Below are 14,965 nucleotides of genomic sequence, written 5' to 3' on the forward strand. Positions count from 1 at the left end.
AACCAGCTCAGAATATACAAGATTTTACATTTTTCTGTACAACGCTGTACTCGAGTCTAGTCATGTTACAGGTTAATCAGGATTTTTAACAGTCTCCAGCGCGTAGGCCTAGGCCTAGTCCTAGTTGTGTTAGCCGTTGTGTTGATTGAAAGTTGTGTAAAACTCCACAAAAACATGACAACACTTGTGGTAGGACGTTATAGACAAGCTTGGAGGAAAGGTTAGACTTTATTATTATGTGTGCAATTTCAAAAATTGTCATAAATGAATAATCAATTATGCTAAAATATAATTATAAAAACTAGGCTGGCTAGCTAGCCTCCGGTAACATGATGTAGGCCTATGTACATAATGGGTAGGCCTTGTTGAGGCAGATTGATAACCCTGCTGGACAATCGGTCCCACGTTCAGGACGAGTGCATCATTAAAACGAACGGACCCAGGTCTCTAAGGATCCGATCATCCATTTAAATAAACTTAATGATTTAATGTTATTTTAATTCTATTATTTTTATTTATTTTTTTGTATCCAGGTATTATTCCTTGGTTAAGGCTTGCATGGGATCGTGAACCTGTCATTGTTATGTCATTTGCCTTTGGCCTTGCAGGTAATGTTATTCTTTATTTAGGTCTACGCCTATAATGTACTTTATAAATATGTCGTTTGTTATTATATTGAGCAGCATAGCTTACTCCAAATTTTGTCACAGATTTAATCATTTATCTTCGATATATTGTTGTTTTCAGGTCCTGTTGTATGGCTTTTGTCACCGTGGAAGTATGAGGCAGCCGAATCAATTAAAAGTATGCCCACAAAATATCCAGGTAGGTTTATAAATCAAACAAATATTATAGGCCCTAGTCATGCACATTACCATTAGTCAGATTATTTACTAGTTAGCTCATCAGTAAATAAGATTACTGAGTACTCTATACTAATATAAATTACTGAATTGAATTTCCAAAAGGACAAAGTGAATTGTGAAATGTATATAAGTTGACCTACGCAGCCAATGAACCTTTCCAGAGCGTAAATCGAACCGAACAATCAGAACAGGGTCAGGAATACGCGCATTTCTAACAAGCACACATGTTGTCCCACTAACGAAGCAACAATATCGAAGGGAAAGGACTTAGCGGAAAGATCTATTTTAGGCCAAAGTCACCCCTTAACTTACACAGCCATTAAGAACCATTCCTCAAAAACAATTGACAAGCTATCAACAATTCATTTTTATTTCGTTTTCAGTTCCTATCCGTTACGTTGAAGGAAAAACAGGACCTCCGACATCACTCTGACAGTGAATTTGCTGGTACCAATCAATATTTAGAGATTGATTACCTAAGCATGGACTATAGTAGTTATATATAGTACACATAAAGCATACAAAAGTTTAGTGTACATATATGAAAAACAGCATTTCAATGGAATGTTAAAATGCAGTGTACCAGCCGTCAATGCCTGTGTAAACAAAATTCTTGAAGGGTTATCGTAAGGTTTCGAACTCTGACAATCACGACTGACGACTGTTATTATAACTTCATTTAAGATTGGCGTGTATAGAACGAGTGATTTGTTTTGGTTGATATTAAAAGTATGAAATAAATATAGCAAGCTTTTACTCAGTTTCTTGCTTTTTTTAATTCCCATATAAAATAAACATTTTACACACAGTTCTCTTCTTTGACTTGTCCAAACAAAAACACATTTCTTGCACTAAAGCCGGGCGCTCACTGAACACGACAATTCAGCCGACGCGATTCTCTGGAGAATGCAACGGATCATTTTTAATGACAACCAACTGAGAATCCGCTCACGTAGAGCGGAGTTGGATTTGTCGTGCGACAGTCGTATGAAGCAGCGAGTGCCCGGGTTAAGACTAAGAATAATCTTGGAATTTTAATGCATTGATTACTTATTTGTCCACAGAGAAATATCAATGACAAAAATACAATACAGTACTTACAACAAATTATCTATTAATAAACTATTCTCAAAATGAATTAACTGAATGTTAAAAAATAAACATTTATTTAAATTGCAAGCAATTCACAATATCTGTACTAAATTGTATTGAAAAAATAACTATATAATAAAATAGCACAATCAATTTTTCTAGTTGTTTTGACTTAATTTTTTTTTTGTATTATATCTGTAATATCAACTTTACAAGACATTTTCTTGAATACATTCATGAAGGCATATATTCCATACAAAAAAATTGTAGAATTCGTGTAATTAGTTAATGGCTCAAAATAAACCACATAAAGTTTAAAAAAATATTAAAAATTCATCAGCTGACTTGTAAAATGAGATTTCAATCAATTCCACTTCGATATATCCCAGCATCAGGGAACACAAGCGGATGAACTGGAGGAAGCGATTCCTACCACTGCATATTCATTTAAAAGGCATAGGTCATGACCCTAAACAACCTTATGAATATGCATACACATTATGCACGCCATTACAAGTTTAATGCCTTAAAGAAAATCATTAAAAAATGTCATGTTTGTTTCATTAGTTCTTTTGAACCAATTTTGTTCTTGCACAATTTTCATAAACCTATCCATTTACCCTGCTTTTTTCATTATCTTAATCTTTCTGTTCTAAATTACTGTACTGTATATAGTTTCCTACCTTACAGAAAATTATTTAAAAATGTCATTCTCAATCAATTTTGTTCTTTCACAATTTTCAAAAACCTGTCCACAATACCTTGCTTTTCTCATCACCTAAATATTATTTATCAGGCTGCTGCTCTAAATTACTTTTTTTTCATATATATTTTAAGATCTTAATGCAAAAATAAGCATATTTCATGCAAAAAATTAAGGTTAATAAATAACACATTACAAAAACACAAGGCACAGGAGTTTCATTTCTTGCCTACGAGTACTGCTCCTATATATAATTTATACAATAAACAATAAATACTAATAAAATGAATACACTGACTTGATTCTATTTGGTCCTATGACTCGGATAAAAGAAAACAAAACCACTGCTGATGAACACAGCACAAACACTTATGCATTTTTGCAAAGGCAGTCAGTACAGTTACATTTTCTTTGGTATACAAATTTGTTGAAAATAAGCCTGTGTTTTTTTTTTAATTTAATTTTTCTTCTGTAAATATAGGCCTATTAGGAATGTTTTGAAATATCAACATAATTGAATCATAAATTTTATGCTTCTGAACTTGTAATTAATAAAAATTGTTCCATATATTCTCAATGAATATGCAAAAAAAATCACACACAATATACCTGAATTTTCTTTTTGTTTTCTACACTAAGAATTTTTTCAATATTTTCGCCACTTTATATGTAAACAATACCCTCAAGTTGTATACATATTTAATGTAAGTACAACATTGAAAAACACCACCTGGTTTCCACTATCAATTAATTGATAAACCAATTTCAAAGTACTGTATAATAATACTTTATACGTAATGAGTGATTAACAATACTAATATTGTAAAAATAATATAGATTGTATATGCACCTCATCTACATATGCGATAGAGAAAAGTTGGCGGCGATCTTGCATCTTGACCGAAGTCTGGATGGGGTGGATGGTAGCGACTGACTCGTACACTTCTCACTTTGCTTATTATCACATGACAAATCTAAAAAAGAAAATCAAGATATGTATTTTCTCATAAAGTTATGAGCAAAAAATTAAATATTTTCTTGTCTCTTTGAAAATTGATAGCTTTATAAAATCTTTTTAATTAAGCACTTTAATCAAGTTCACACAATAGAGGTCAAAAGTTGCTGAAGATTTTGGATACCTTGTTTTACTGATGGTGAAGAGAAGTCGATGAGGTCAAGATCACTGCTTTCTGTCCTGGAGGAAGCACTTGCTGCAGCGTGGGTAAAACCGAAACTTTGGCTATTTTTATCAAACAAAATGGCTGATTCCGAAAATGAACCAGGAATGGCAGCTTCTCCCTGTGCAGATCCTTTGGCATCACTGGAAATCTGCACTGGCACTTGGTTCTGGCCTGATCTACTATCAGATGAGCTGGCAGCCCTTGACTTGGTTCCACTGTGACCATTTATTATACTTGCATCATTGACAGATGATCCTGATGTGTCCTCTTTTATCATGCTGGTTGGATCATCACCCACATTGGAACCAGAGCAGGAAACAAAACCAGATTCCTGACAAGTCTCAATACTTGCAGTCTTTACACTTCCATCAGACTCTGAATGTCGAAAAGAGTGTTATTGAGTTATTAGCATTATTGAGACATGTGCTATTATTCGTTATCATTTTGTAGTTGCATAATATGATAAATCTACATACTTGATTTGGATTGAATATACAGTATTTCATATCAAACAACCCTAAGATCAACTACATGTGGCAGAGCCAAGCCAAATGAGGGATAAGTCGAAATTTTCAAAATTGAGTTTTGTACATACTGTATTATGAAACTAGACATTATTATTATTTTGAGAAAACTGGCTTTGAAAATCAGATTTTATGTCTGTACGCTAGGACACTCTTAAATAACATTTTTAGAGCATTTATCGATTATAAATCAGAGAAAAGTAAATGTAGGATGAAAGTTAAATGTTTAATATGTATGTTTTCCGAGATAAAAATAATCTAAAAAAATGACCAATTTCATGTTTGTGCATTTATTGGAAAACTGCCTGTGCGACTTATCCCTCCTTTGGCTTGGCTCTGCCACATATGTCTAAAGACTTATTCCAGTGATATCTTTCTGGTGGTGAATTGTGCAGTACACAAGCACCAACATCTTAAACATCTCTTCCAAAAGAGAGTGTGCTACCTATAACATGTGATTCAGCCCTGCAGCTGAAACATACGGAGAGCACCGATTGAATTGAACCAGAGATCAAGGTTTTGTGAAGACTTTCATTTTTATTGGATCAAGGGAAGGTAACAGTTAAAGAATGCACATCGGTTTACCTTGATGGGGGCTGAATGAAGTTTCTCTATCTTCTGAACTGCTTGGTGTAATAGATCTTACAACTAGAATGCAAAACATTTTAACCATCATTATTATTATTATTATTATTAAATTTGATTTACTATACAAACCACTACTACTACTCCTGATTAAATGGATCACTAGTATGTAAAAGTTCATTCACCTTTCAAGTCGGCATTCAACACGACAGCTCTTCGCTGTCCTCTGCCAATTAAAGTTAGCACCCTCGGCACAGCTGCCACTAGAGCTGCAATGGTATCTTTCTCAAAGTTACTTGGAATAAATGCTTCTTGAAAGTATTTCTCATACAAGTCTGCAAAGTCCTGCAAGGCTATACAATTTTGGTTTTTCAGCAGGATGAGTCGAGCTTTGCGAGCAAACTGGTAGCCTAGGGTTAGTTCAATGTAACACTCTGGTAGCCACTTCTTATAGACCTGGGAAATAAAATCAACCAATCAGAATTTAAGCAAAGCATTAATGATCTGAATGGCAGAATTCATTTCATCTTCAAGAAGGAAGTTCAGGCACCCATATGTTAATGCTAATCACCACATATACAACCTCATTCCCTCTTCACTTTTTATAACAATTTGAATGTATTGCTCTGTGTTGAATTTACAGCTGTATGATGTGGAGTTTGCACCATAAATCAACAGGAAATGGCCAATTACAGGATGAGTTACATATAAATACATTTGAAAAACATTCTGCTTAATGTAATCATTGACAAAGGGTCATGATCTAGATGAAAGGGTGATAGTTTTATCAATTATTGTAATAATTCTTACATTCACCACATGAGGTATATCAGAGAGCAGTAGTACCAGTTGACTATATCCATACTCCACATGTTTTAGATCAGTTTGGTACCTCTGCCGAAAGACATCAGGCACATGCTTAAGAAGTAAGCGTCCTTCTGGCTGGTCTACTAGTATGACTAGCACCCACTGGGCTAGTTGGCTCAGATGCTTGCGATTAACTAACACAACACTCTTCTCTGTTTCTCTGGTGTTAATCTGCAAAGAAGTAACTGTAGGATTAGTTTCTAATCTAATATTTAGTAGGTACTTGAATATACAGTATCTGCAACTCAGCGACATACAGAATACTAATGTAAATTTATGTAAATTAGGTAAACATTGTTTCAAAGTCAGGCTCCAGTGGGAAAAAAAATTTGATATGTTGTAGAACTGACTTTTCTAAGACACAAAAAAGTCTCACCGAAAATTTGGTAACACTTAATGAAATACAGAATTTTAAATATTTAAAAACCTGTCTCTTATACACATCTAGATGTGGCATTACCATCATTTTCTTCTTTAACTCCAGTTTTCAAATATTCAATAATCTTTATCTCATTAATCGCTTTCAGAATTTTTCTTCAAACATCTTTTTTCTTATAAAAATCAGTCCTACAACATATCAAAAAAAAATTTTCCTCTGGAGCCTGACTTTAAGAAACACAGCTTTAGACTTAGCTTGTATTCTTAGGTTACGATTCATAATTAGACTCAAACACAATTCATCTTTCATACTTACCTCGACAACATGGGGCATCTTCTGAAATACTTCCTCAACACTCCTGCACTGGTAATCAGTGGGTTGGAGGTGATATCCCTGCTCTCGTCTGTAAAGCTGCATGAGCTGGTTTAGTGCAGATGCTGATGGAATTATGGAAATAATGATGATGAAGATGATGGTGATAAAATTTATCCATAAAATTCCCAGAAGAATTTCAAACAAAATACAAATACCAATTATCCCATCGAGGCAGTGTTGCTCCCTATATAAGTATGCGCAGATACTCAAAGGCAGTATGTTGAGCATCAGCACCTTCCACCCCAGGATAAGCCCAGAGCTCCACTACCGTGCACTGCTAAAGGAGCAACATTGCGTCGAAAGAGAAAAGTGGTATCATGTTTTTTTATTTATTTATTTTTTTAAATAATATAAATTCAACAGAGAAACATCAAGGTTCTGTATACGCCTCAGTGAAAATCCAAATTAATTCCCAGAAAAATTTCGAGCAGAATCAGTATACCAATTATCCAATCGAGGCAGTGTTGCTCCCCATATAAGTATGCGCAGATACTCAAAGGCAGTATGTTGAGCATCAGCACCTTCCACCCCAGGATAAGCCCAGGGCTCCACTACCGTGCACTGCAAACGGAGCAACATTGCGTCGACAGAGAAAAGTGGCATGTTTTTTTATTATATTTTTTTTTAATAACAGACAGAGAAACATCAAGGTTCTCTATACGCCTCGGAGAAGAGATGCAATTTTAAAGTTTTATTAAACAAATTTAAAGATCTAATGTGTTTGACAGAGCAAGGCAAAGACGTGGAGCAGCAATACTAACTACTACTGCTACTGATAATGGTGATGAAAATTATTATTTATGATGGTGATGGTGGGTGATGTGATAATCATGATGACGACAACAAATTAATGATAATGACGATTACAGTGACTATGATGCTGCCGATGGTATAGAGGATGACATTAATGCAAATTACAATAACTACTGAAATGATGACAATAATAATAATAGTACGGCCATGATAACTCAATAATAACACCAAAAGTTTACATAAATGACTTCACAATACAATCTATATAGAAAATTTTAATACAGTATATAAAAATATGAATGATTTCAAATTAACAAATTCTTTCAAATACATAATCAAAAACAAAACAAAAATTGCACATAACAACCAAACAAAAATTGCACATAAAAACCACCCATAAATACAAAATGACAATACAGAAAACATTGATGTAATGAAATTATGGTGAAAATTAATGTTCGCTCTGTAACACACCTCTGTGTGGAATTGATAAAGTAAGATCATCTCCGACACCATCCACCTGAAATTAAATATAACAAAAGGTCCATTTTTAAAATATTTTTTTTATTCTCTCTAATAGAAATCTTCAATTTTCATATTTAGTTACCATTATTACTATAACCATCACTTGGTACTTATTTCCTCTAAAGTGCTTTTCCTTGTGCTAAGCCAAAAGTTTTTTTTATACCTTGTTTAGTGAACCCGCCGCTCGCAAATAATGATGATTTCAATTAAAAATAAACTTTTATGTTTTGGATCATTAGCACTCCCGTCGCCACGAAAAAACAGGAAATTTCAGAAAAAATTAATTTTAAAAAAATTTTTATTTTTATTATGCCCTCCGCTGCCTTGAAATCTAGAAAGCTAAGATATGTATATTTCTTCCTAATTATATAAATTCAAAGCATTTCACCATCCCATTACTACACCGTTTACATTTGCCAATACAATTTTTATTTCCTCCTCGGTCTTGATGTTTTTGGCAAAACTCTTTGCATTGCTTAATAAGAAAACTATATTTTTTTTCCCGCCCTCCTCTGGTGATCTTTAAAAAATAAGTTTGCAAAACAGGGAACAAAAAAGTCTTGCCTAAAAAAAAGTCCGCAATTTCATGTACAAGGAATGCCCAACTGAGCAAGACTCACACAAACAAGAATTCAGACAGAACATACAAACACAAACATTATCCTAAAAGAGGTCCCAAGTATGGAGAAGCTATAGAAGATGTGGTTTAAAATAAACTGTATTGTATGTTGCTGTGTGTCAGGGGTGGATCCAGAATTTTTCAAACGGGGGAGGGGGGTTCTCAGAATAAGTGAGTAGCACATAACATTTAAAAATTTAATTGAAAAACTGGGGGGGGCACATGCTCCCCATGCCTGCACCCCACTGGATCCACCCCTGTGTGTCATGATACACCTGGTCAGCTGAATTCAGAAAGGCAATTATAAGTAGTAAACTATGTAAATTTTTAAAGAGGTGGGTCATCTATCTGGAGATTTTGCTTGCTTGAGGGGGTGGGGGAGGGTGGGGTAATATGGAAATTTCCCAAAAAAAAAAGCTTGCCACAATTTGCGAGAGAATTTGGACTCCTCGACATTGACATAATTATGTTCTTCATCATCAATATCATCACCATCATCCTCTTTATTTTCATCATCATCTTCATTATTATCTTCATAGCTTTCATCATACCCACCACCATAATCATTAACATCATCTTTGGTATCATTAGTAGCTTCATATTCTTACCATGATGACAGTGTTTGGAATGTCGACAAGGATGTCTTGTATTTCACAAACTCCATACTCCACTAGGTTGAATGGACGGGACAGGCACCGCTGGAATGCTGCAGGCAAGTCCTCAACAGTCACCTGCAGAACAAAATCCAAGTTTCAAATCAAAAACTCTAATACTTAAATCATAATATTGCAAATAAGTGAAGTATAAAATAAAGGGCTTACTTACAACCAGAATAGTCTAAACCTCAACCAGTCCATCACCCTAAAACACCCCAAATTATTTTTTACCTGTATTATTCTCTAAAGAAATTCTAAAACTATACAATTGTTCAATGGCTATTTTACTGTGAGCATTATTCAAATCTTGTTATTATCATTTTTTTACATTATCCTTTTAACTAAATGGCATTTTACCTGTTTGCTTGCCTGTGACCTGAGCACTTTAGTGACATCCTGAGCAAATCGTTTGATTTGAACTTGATGAGTCAAGGTAAGAATCTGTTTGTCTCCAGCGCCAAGCATCTAAAAAATTTAATAAATGATTGTATGTATATTTTGTAGAACTGCTAGTACAGAAACAGAAGAGCAGCTTGTCATTAAACTTGACAAAACTACACACAAAAAAAAGCTTGTAGCATATTCGATTCTGAAATCACAGTAGTAAATTAAAACCTAGGACTTGCACCAGCATGCTCTGCATCAGCCTCGCCAGCTTTCAAAATTCTTTAGACTGCTTCACGAGGGGTTGCATGGTAAATGGTTGTTAACGATGATTCATTCGGAATGCTACCAATGGTCAGTTGACCAGCAGTATGTTATGCAAATATGCAGAGCAATAGGACAAATTTATTGTTAATATTAGTTACCACAATCCTTGATTATCCCCATCCTCAAATCCCACTAACTATTACTTATTATCGGACTCCATGTGTCTTGATAAAAAGAATCTCTTTAAATCCCTTACACACCAAATGCCCTAAAATAATATTTCTGTACAATCGCACCTGGATGATGTGTGGTATGGTTGAGAAGATATCGACCAGCTTGGTGTAGCCATAATCAATTAGATGACAATGTTTGCCAAAGTGGTGGTTGTAGGCTTGGAGGAACAGGTTGAGTTCAAGGCGGCAGTAGGAACTGTGCTTCAGCACCTCAGTGGCTTCTTTACTAAACTGGAACAATAAAGTTGGTAGGATTGGGCTGGTAGACCGTCCAAGATCTAAAAATAAAAACTACATGTATTGAACGTTGGTGGTTGTGGATTTCATTAAAAGTCCAGTTTACGCCAACAATAATTTTACTTTTTTCATGATTTTGTCTGTCAGATTTTGATTAAATACATCATTGGTTACACTTTGAAGAACATTGAGAACAACTTGATATGTCAATTAAGATTTGTCAAAGTATCATCAAACATTGTTCGAGTTTGACAGACAAAACCTAACAATGTATCCTCAGTTACTCACCGTCTCCCATAATGATCTTCCCCTTCCCGGAGAAACAGATTACCTTGACCCCATTACTATTCACAGCGACCCTGACACCTGGTACACAGGTCAACAGGTGTTCAAGCGGTACACCACCTTCTGGATTTTCTTCTAGCTTTTCAAATTCAGCAGCGTAACACCTGGTAAAACTGTATGTAAGAGATGATACAATTATTGGTTATAAGTATATATCTTTATTAATCAATACTCCTTAAAACAGAATATCACTTTAACAGGATAAATATTACACTAGAGAAGATATAATGTGTCCTTAATCTCGAAATTTCTTACAAAAGGCTTGTGAAATTGCTGTACCTTTTAGGCAAGACACCTACGTGTCTGTTTTCTAGAGAATTCAGGTATAGTATAAACTAAGTATCAATAAGTCAGGGGTCCCAAGCTGGAAGAACCCATTTCCGGGAGATTCGTTTAATGACATTGGGGGCGCTATATGTTCTATGAAGAAAAAGTGTAGGTACCAAACAAAGGGCCAGGCCCACCTCAGGCCAGCCATGATTGCGGATGAGGTGATGACATTTAGTAGAATAAGCACCTTTAGAAGCCCAGAAATGGCACTGTCAGACTACAAAAAATAATCGGCAACCAAAGTTTAGACCTAAATAAAACAGGAAGATTTGTTTTTGACTGAATTTGCAGGGGATAAGTGAATTTCCGGGGGATTTTTGCTTGTTTGCGGGAGTGCCGGAGACCATACCGATTTCCAGGTGACTCCCAGGACCTCCGGGAGACTCCCGGTAATGCACTTTATTCACCTTATCAGGGGAATTCTGCCATGGTGAAGCTGCAACAGAGTCTCAACTTGAGAGGAGAAAATTCTCAAGGATACTGCTACGTTCTGATCTGTCTCTGCTGCCCTCATTTGGTAGTTTTTCACCACAACTCCGATATCGTCATGCTGGTTGCAAAAAGGTTCACATGGTGGGATCGACAGCTCTCTAAAAGTTTATAAAGTTTAAAGGGTATTTGTTACAAGTATTTCAGTATCGTAATGTAGCACTCATAGAAAATTGTAGAAAGATACATTTTCCTGATTCAAAAAAACATAATCCTAAGTTAATTTCTATTAATCAATTAATATTGGTACTTCTGAGAAATAAGTTTGGGTGTAAAATTCATCTGCTTTATATAAATCACAAATATTACAATAATAAATTAATTATTGTTACAAGTATGTTACTTTATACACATTCTACTTGTAAAATGATACTTTTTATACTTCACATTTTCCTGATTTAAAATTGAATCTGAAGTTAATTGCTATTCACTTAATATTTGTACTTTTCAGAAATAATTTGGGTGCAAAAATCACCTGCTTAACAAAATAAAATCACGAATATTACAATTAAAATTTAATTATCGTTATACGCATGTTACTTTTTTACACATTCTACTTGTAAAATTATGGGTTTTTTTTATACTTTTATACAAAACAAAAGTTTTTTTAAAATGTCTTTGACACATGCATACATAACATACTTTGGAGGTTCATAAGGTATGGTCCATGGTGATTGTCTATAGCCGCTGGACGATGATGTCAAGAACGAATTTGGTGTACTGCGATGATGCTGAATGGTCAAGCAAACCAGCTTAGTAGACCCACTGTCCTTGACCAAAACTGTGTCTGAGATCTGGTACAAGTCTTCCTCAAACAGCTGCTGGTTGTACCTAAGACAAATAAACAAACAGTAATAATAATATGTATGTATTTTTATAGCGCTCTACACAATTAGATACCAAGACACTTTTCCACATTATTATACCCCAAACATTGGAATGATGCCAATGAGAGAAATTCCATAGTTTGCTGCATGCAATAAACCTCCCAGATACGCAAGTATATATGAGCATTACAATGTCCTATCACATCCATATACAGGCATAATGAATTTTTAACCCATATATGGGCAAATAATAAGTATTTGTCACACAACATTTTTGACTTTATACACACCTGCTTTCAAAGACTTCCTTAAATTTGTAAAAGGGAAGACATTTTCCTGGCATTTCTTGTAGCATTGGGGTAACCATCAACCTGTGACAATGAAATATAAACACCTTTCACTTGAGATATCAATCAACACACGGTATAAACATGTCCTGTCTTAAGCAGTCAATATATTCAAATTTTCTTTTAAAAAAAACTGTTGTATGCCCATATATGGTCATGGTGTGCCTATATATGTCATGATGACATCACATCATGACCATATTTAGGCATGTCACATGTTTTTATCAAATAAAATTTGATAGTCTGACAGGGGTTAAGCTCTGTCCACACTTTCAAATTTAATGTGACAAAAATGCGATATGCCCATATTTGGGTATAATATGACATCATCATGCCAACATATAGGCACATCACACAAATTTGTCAAATAAAATTTGACAGTGTGGACCGAGTTTTAAGGAAGGAGATTCATGTCTTCAAGAGTACCAACCTGAGATGATCAGATCCTGATTGAGATCTTGGCACCACTGCCAATTGGACTCTCCTGGTGCCAATCTTCCTGCCACCGATCTTAGCAAGAGCAAGTTGTCCATCACTGACACAATTGACCTTCACCACGGCTTGGATGTGGCCTTGTGATGGGGCATGCAAAGACAAATTCTCCATCTGCATTAGATAATCAGTGAATAAAATATTACCCAAAGAAATAATTTACATTGAAAACAAAATATAACAATAATTATAACAGATTTCTATTATTAGAATATTCATCTGAACTCGTTTACATGTTTCAATAAAAAATTAGAATTGAACTTCCTATTTTTGCACAGACCATATTGGCTAATAACCAATTTTATGATTTTGTAGAAAGTTGATTACGAAAAATGAGGTATTTTATGAACAGGACGCAAGCCTTTATTGTTACAGCACACATGTTTTGAGAAAGCCAGTTCTCATCATCAGAGACAATTACAATGCAGTACTCATTTTTCCAATTGTATTTCCATGTAGAGTAACACTTACTCTTATGCAATTGTCAGTGAATGCAGCAATGAGTTGCCTCCTGAGTTCTTTCTTGCTAAGCATGGGGTCCAGATTTGTCACCAGAACTTCTGCACCAGGAGCATGTTCTTCCGCAAACTCTCTGTCATACCCGCTTAAGGAATCAGATTTACTGGAGGGTGCAATGTAAGTTCCAATCATTAAATTCTCTCTTTCAACTACGGCGTAACTTGCTCCAGGAACACTTGACATTGGTAGGGAAGTCTCTAGGTGGTCAGAAATCACCTCTGCAGATGACTGTGTACCTGCATCAATGGTTTTTGTTCCACTGGTTCTGAGGGCTGTAGATGGAGCAATCAGTGAAAGACCACTCAAGGTGTGTAATTCTGAAGGCTTTTGTGACTGTTCAGAAGAAGAGTTCCTAATTGGCAGAATATTTTTCAAATCAGTCTCTTTACTAGTAGATTTAGCTGGTTTGTGCTCCCAGAAAGCACTCTGGCAACTTTGGAAAGGTTGTTCTTTAATATGATCTTTATTCTTTTGTGGCAATTCCTGGGTTGTGTTTGGTGCATTGATAGGACTAAAGGATGCAGAAAACTGTGCAAAACTTGATGGTAGATGGGAAGAACTGGTCGAATTGGAGCACATTGGTGTTTCAATAGATGACTGGATTGGGGAAATTGATGACTGAGGAAACCGTACGTTATCAACCACTCTCTGAACTTTTGGAAGTATTTGTTTACTTTTGTTTGAGTTACCTGTAATGAATAGAGAAAAACTATGATATCTATTTAGGTAAAATTAAAGTTAAAATGGATGAAAGAAATTAAGCATATAATATAATTCAATTATGACATAATAAAGAAAATAAGCAAAAATGGAAAGGTCCAATGATTAATCTCAGAAAAGATATAGTATAATACATACTCCAAGTATCAAAATGCACGGCATCGTGTCGGGATTCAATATTTCGACATTAATTATGTCATCATCAGGAATGAAAAATTATTCATACTTGCAAGCTTAATAGATCTTTTTTAGCTCTACTGCCTCTATTATACTGCCCTCATGAGGAGCTCTAGAAACACTCGGCTGATTGATTAATAGTTGATTGATTAACAGATCCTTTTTAGCTGTACTGGCTCTATTATACTGCCCTCATCTGAGCTTTCAAGATTACGAGAACTTGTTTTTTTAAAGGGGAGTATAGGAACAATGACTATAGCTAATTAACCAGGTAATTATTCAATAAATAGAATGGTGATACAGGTGATTGCCTTCAAATTCCAGGGCTTTGGATTCAAATCCTATTTAGCATGATTTTTTCCCATGATTAGTTTACCCAGAGGTGACAGAACTAGGGGGTGCTGTGTTATGGAGAGTAATGTGTGACCGGAAATGGTCTGCAGTCAGTTGGTTGTTACCATGCGCCAGTGATG

The 14,965-nt window shown here is 35.1% G+C and overlaps 2 protein-coding genes across 2 annotated transcripts in view; one reads left to right on the top strand and one right to left on the bottom strand.

The window, feature by feature from the left end:
- Positions 1 to 60: 60 nt before the first annotated feature.
- On the top strand, positions 61 to 1,517 carry LOC117109736 (NADH dehydrogenase [ubiquinone] 1 alpha subcomplex subunit 3-like). Its single transcript, XM_033252136.1, has 4 exons — positions 61 to 220; positions 534 to 608; positions 748 to 825; positions 1,250 to 1,517. Exons 1-4 carry the CDS (start codon positions 175 to 177, stop codon positions 1,297 to 1,299), a joined length of 249 nt encoding a protein of 82 aa, XP_033108027.1. The 5' UTR covers positions 61 to 174; the 3' UTR covers positions 1,300 to 1,517.
- Positions 1,518 to 1,623: 106 nt separating this feature from the next.
- The window catches only part of LOC117109716 (meiosis regulator and mRNA stability factor 1-like), a 19,345-nt gene continuing 6,003 nt past the window's right edge, over positions 1,624 to 14,965 (bottom strand). Inside the window, exons 8-23 of the mRNA XM_033252103.1 lie at positions 13,548 to 14,284; positions 13,015 to 13,190; positions 12,528 to 12,608; positions 12,053 to 12,241; positions 11,329 to 11,511; positions 10,535 to 10,704; positions 10,073 to 10,287; positions 9,483 to 9,590; positions 9,078 to 9,200; positions 7,800 to 7,845; positions 6,513 to 6,634; positions 5,762 to 5,989; positions 5,137 to 5,407; positions 4,952 to 5,014; positions 3,801 to 4,217; positions 1,624 to 3,635 (exon numbers count right to left, since the gene is read on the bottom strand). Coding sequence (XP_033107994.1) covers positions 3,517 to 3,635; positions 3,801 to 4,217; positions 4,952 to 5,014; positions 5,137 to 5,407; positions 5,762 to 5,989; positions 6,513 to 6,634; positions 7,800 to 7,845; positions 9,078 to 9,200; positions 9,483 to 9,590; positions 10,073 to 10,287; positions 10,535 to 10,704; positions 11,329 to 11,511; positions 12,053 to 12,241; positions 12,528 to 12,608; positions 13,015 to 13,190; positions 13,548 to 14,284 — 3,248 coding nt within the window. The 3' untranslated portion in view covers positions 1,624 to 3,516. The remainder of the gene's footprint in view (positions 3,636 to 3,800; positions 4,218 to 4,951; positions 5,015 to 5,136; positions 5,408 to 5,761; positions 5,990 to 6,512; positions 6,635 to 7,799; positions 7,846 to 9,077; positions 9,201 to 9,482; positions 9,591 to 10,072; positions 10,288 to 10,534; positions 10,705 to 11,328; positions 11,512 to 12,052; positions 12,242 to 12,527; positions 12,609 to 13,014; positions 13,191 to 13,547; positions 14,285 to 14,965) is intronic.

This window comes from Anneissia japonica, unplaced genomic scaffold (assembly GCF_011630105.1).
Source record: "Anneissia japonica isolate Jap-2015-1 unplaced genomic scaffold, ASM1163010v1 scaffold3782_len1007564_cov172, whole genome shotgun sequence".
NCBI classification, from domain to species: Eukaryota; Metazoa; Echinodermata; class Crinoidea; order Comatulida; family Comatulidae; genus Anneissia; species Anneissia japonica.

Bases quoted from the DNA above. Each gene is read 5' to 3' on its own strand.
- LOC117109736 (XM_033252136.1), top strand. From the start codon at position 175: ATGACAACACTTGTGGTAGGACGTTATAGACAAGCTTGGAGGAAAG. The intron at 221-533 runs GTTAGACTTTAT...TTTTGTATCCAG, and splicing joins TAGACAAGCTTGGAGGAAAG to GTATTATTCCTTGGTTAAGG. The intron at 609-747 runs GTAATGTTATTC...TGTTGTTTTCAG, and splicing joins ATTTGCCTTTGGCCTTGCAG to GTCCTGTTGTATGGCTTTTG.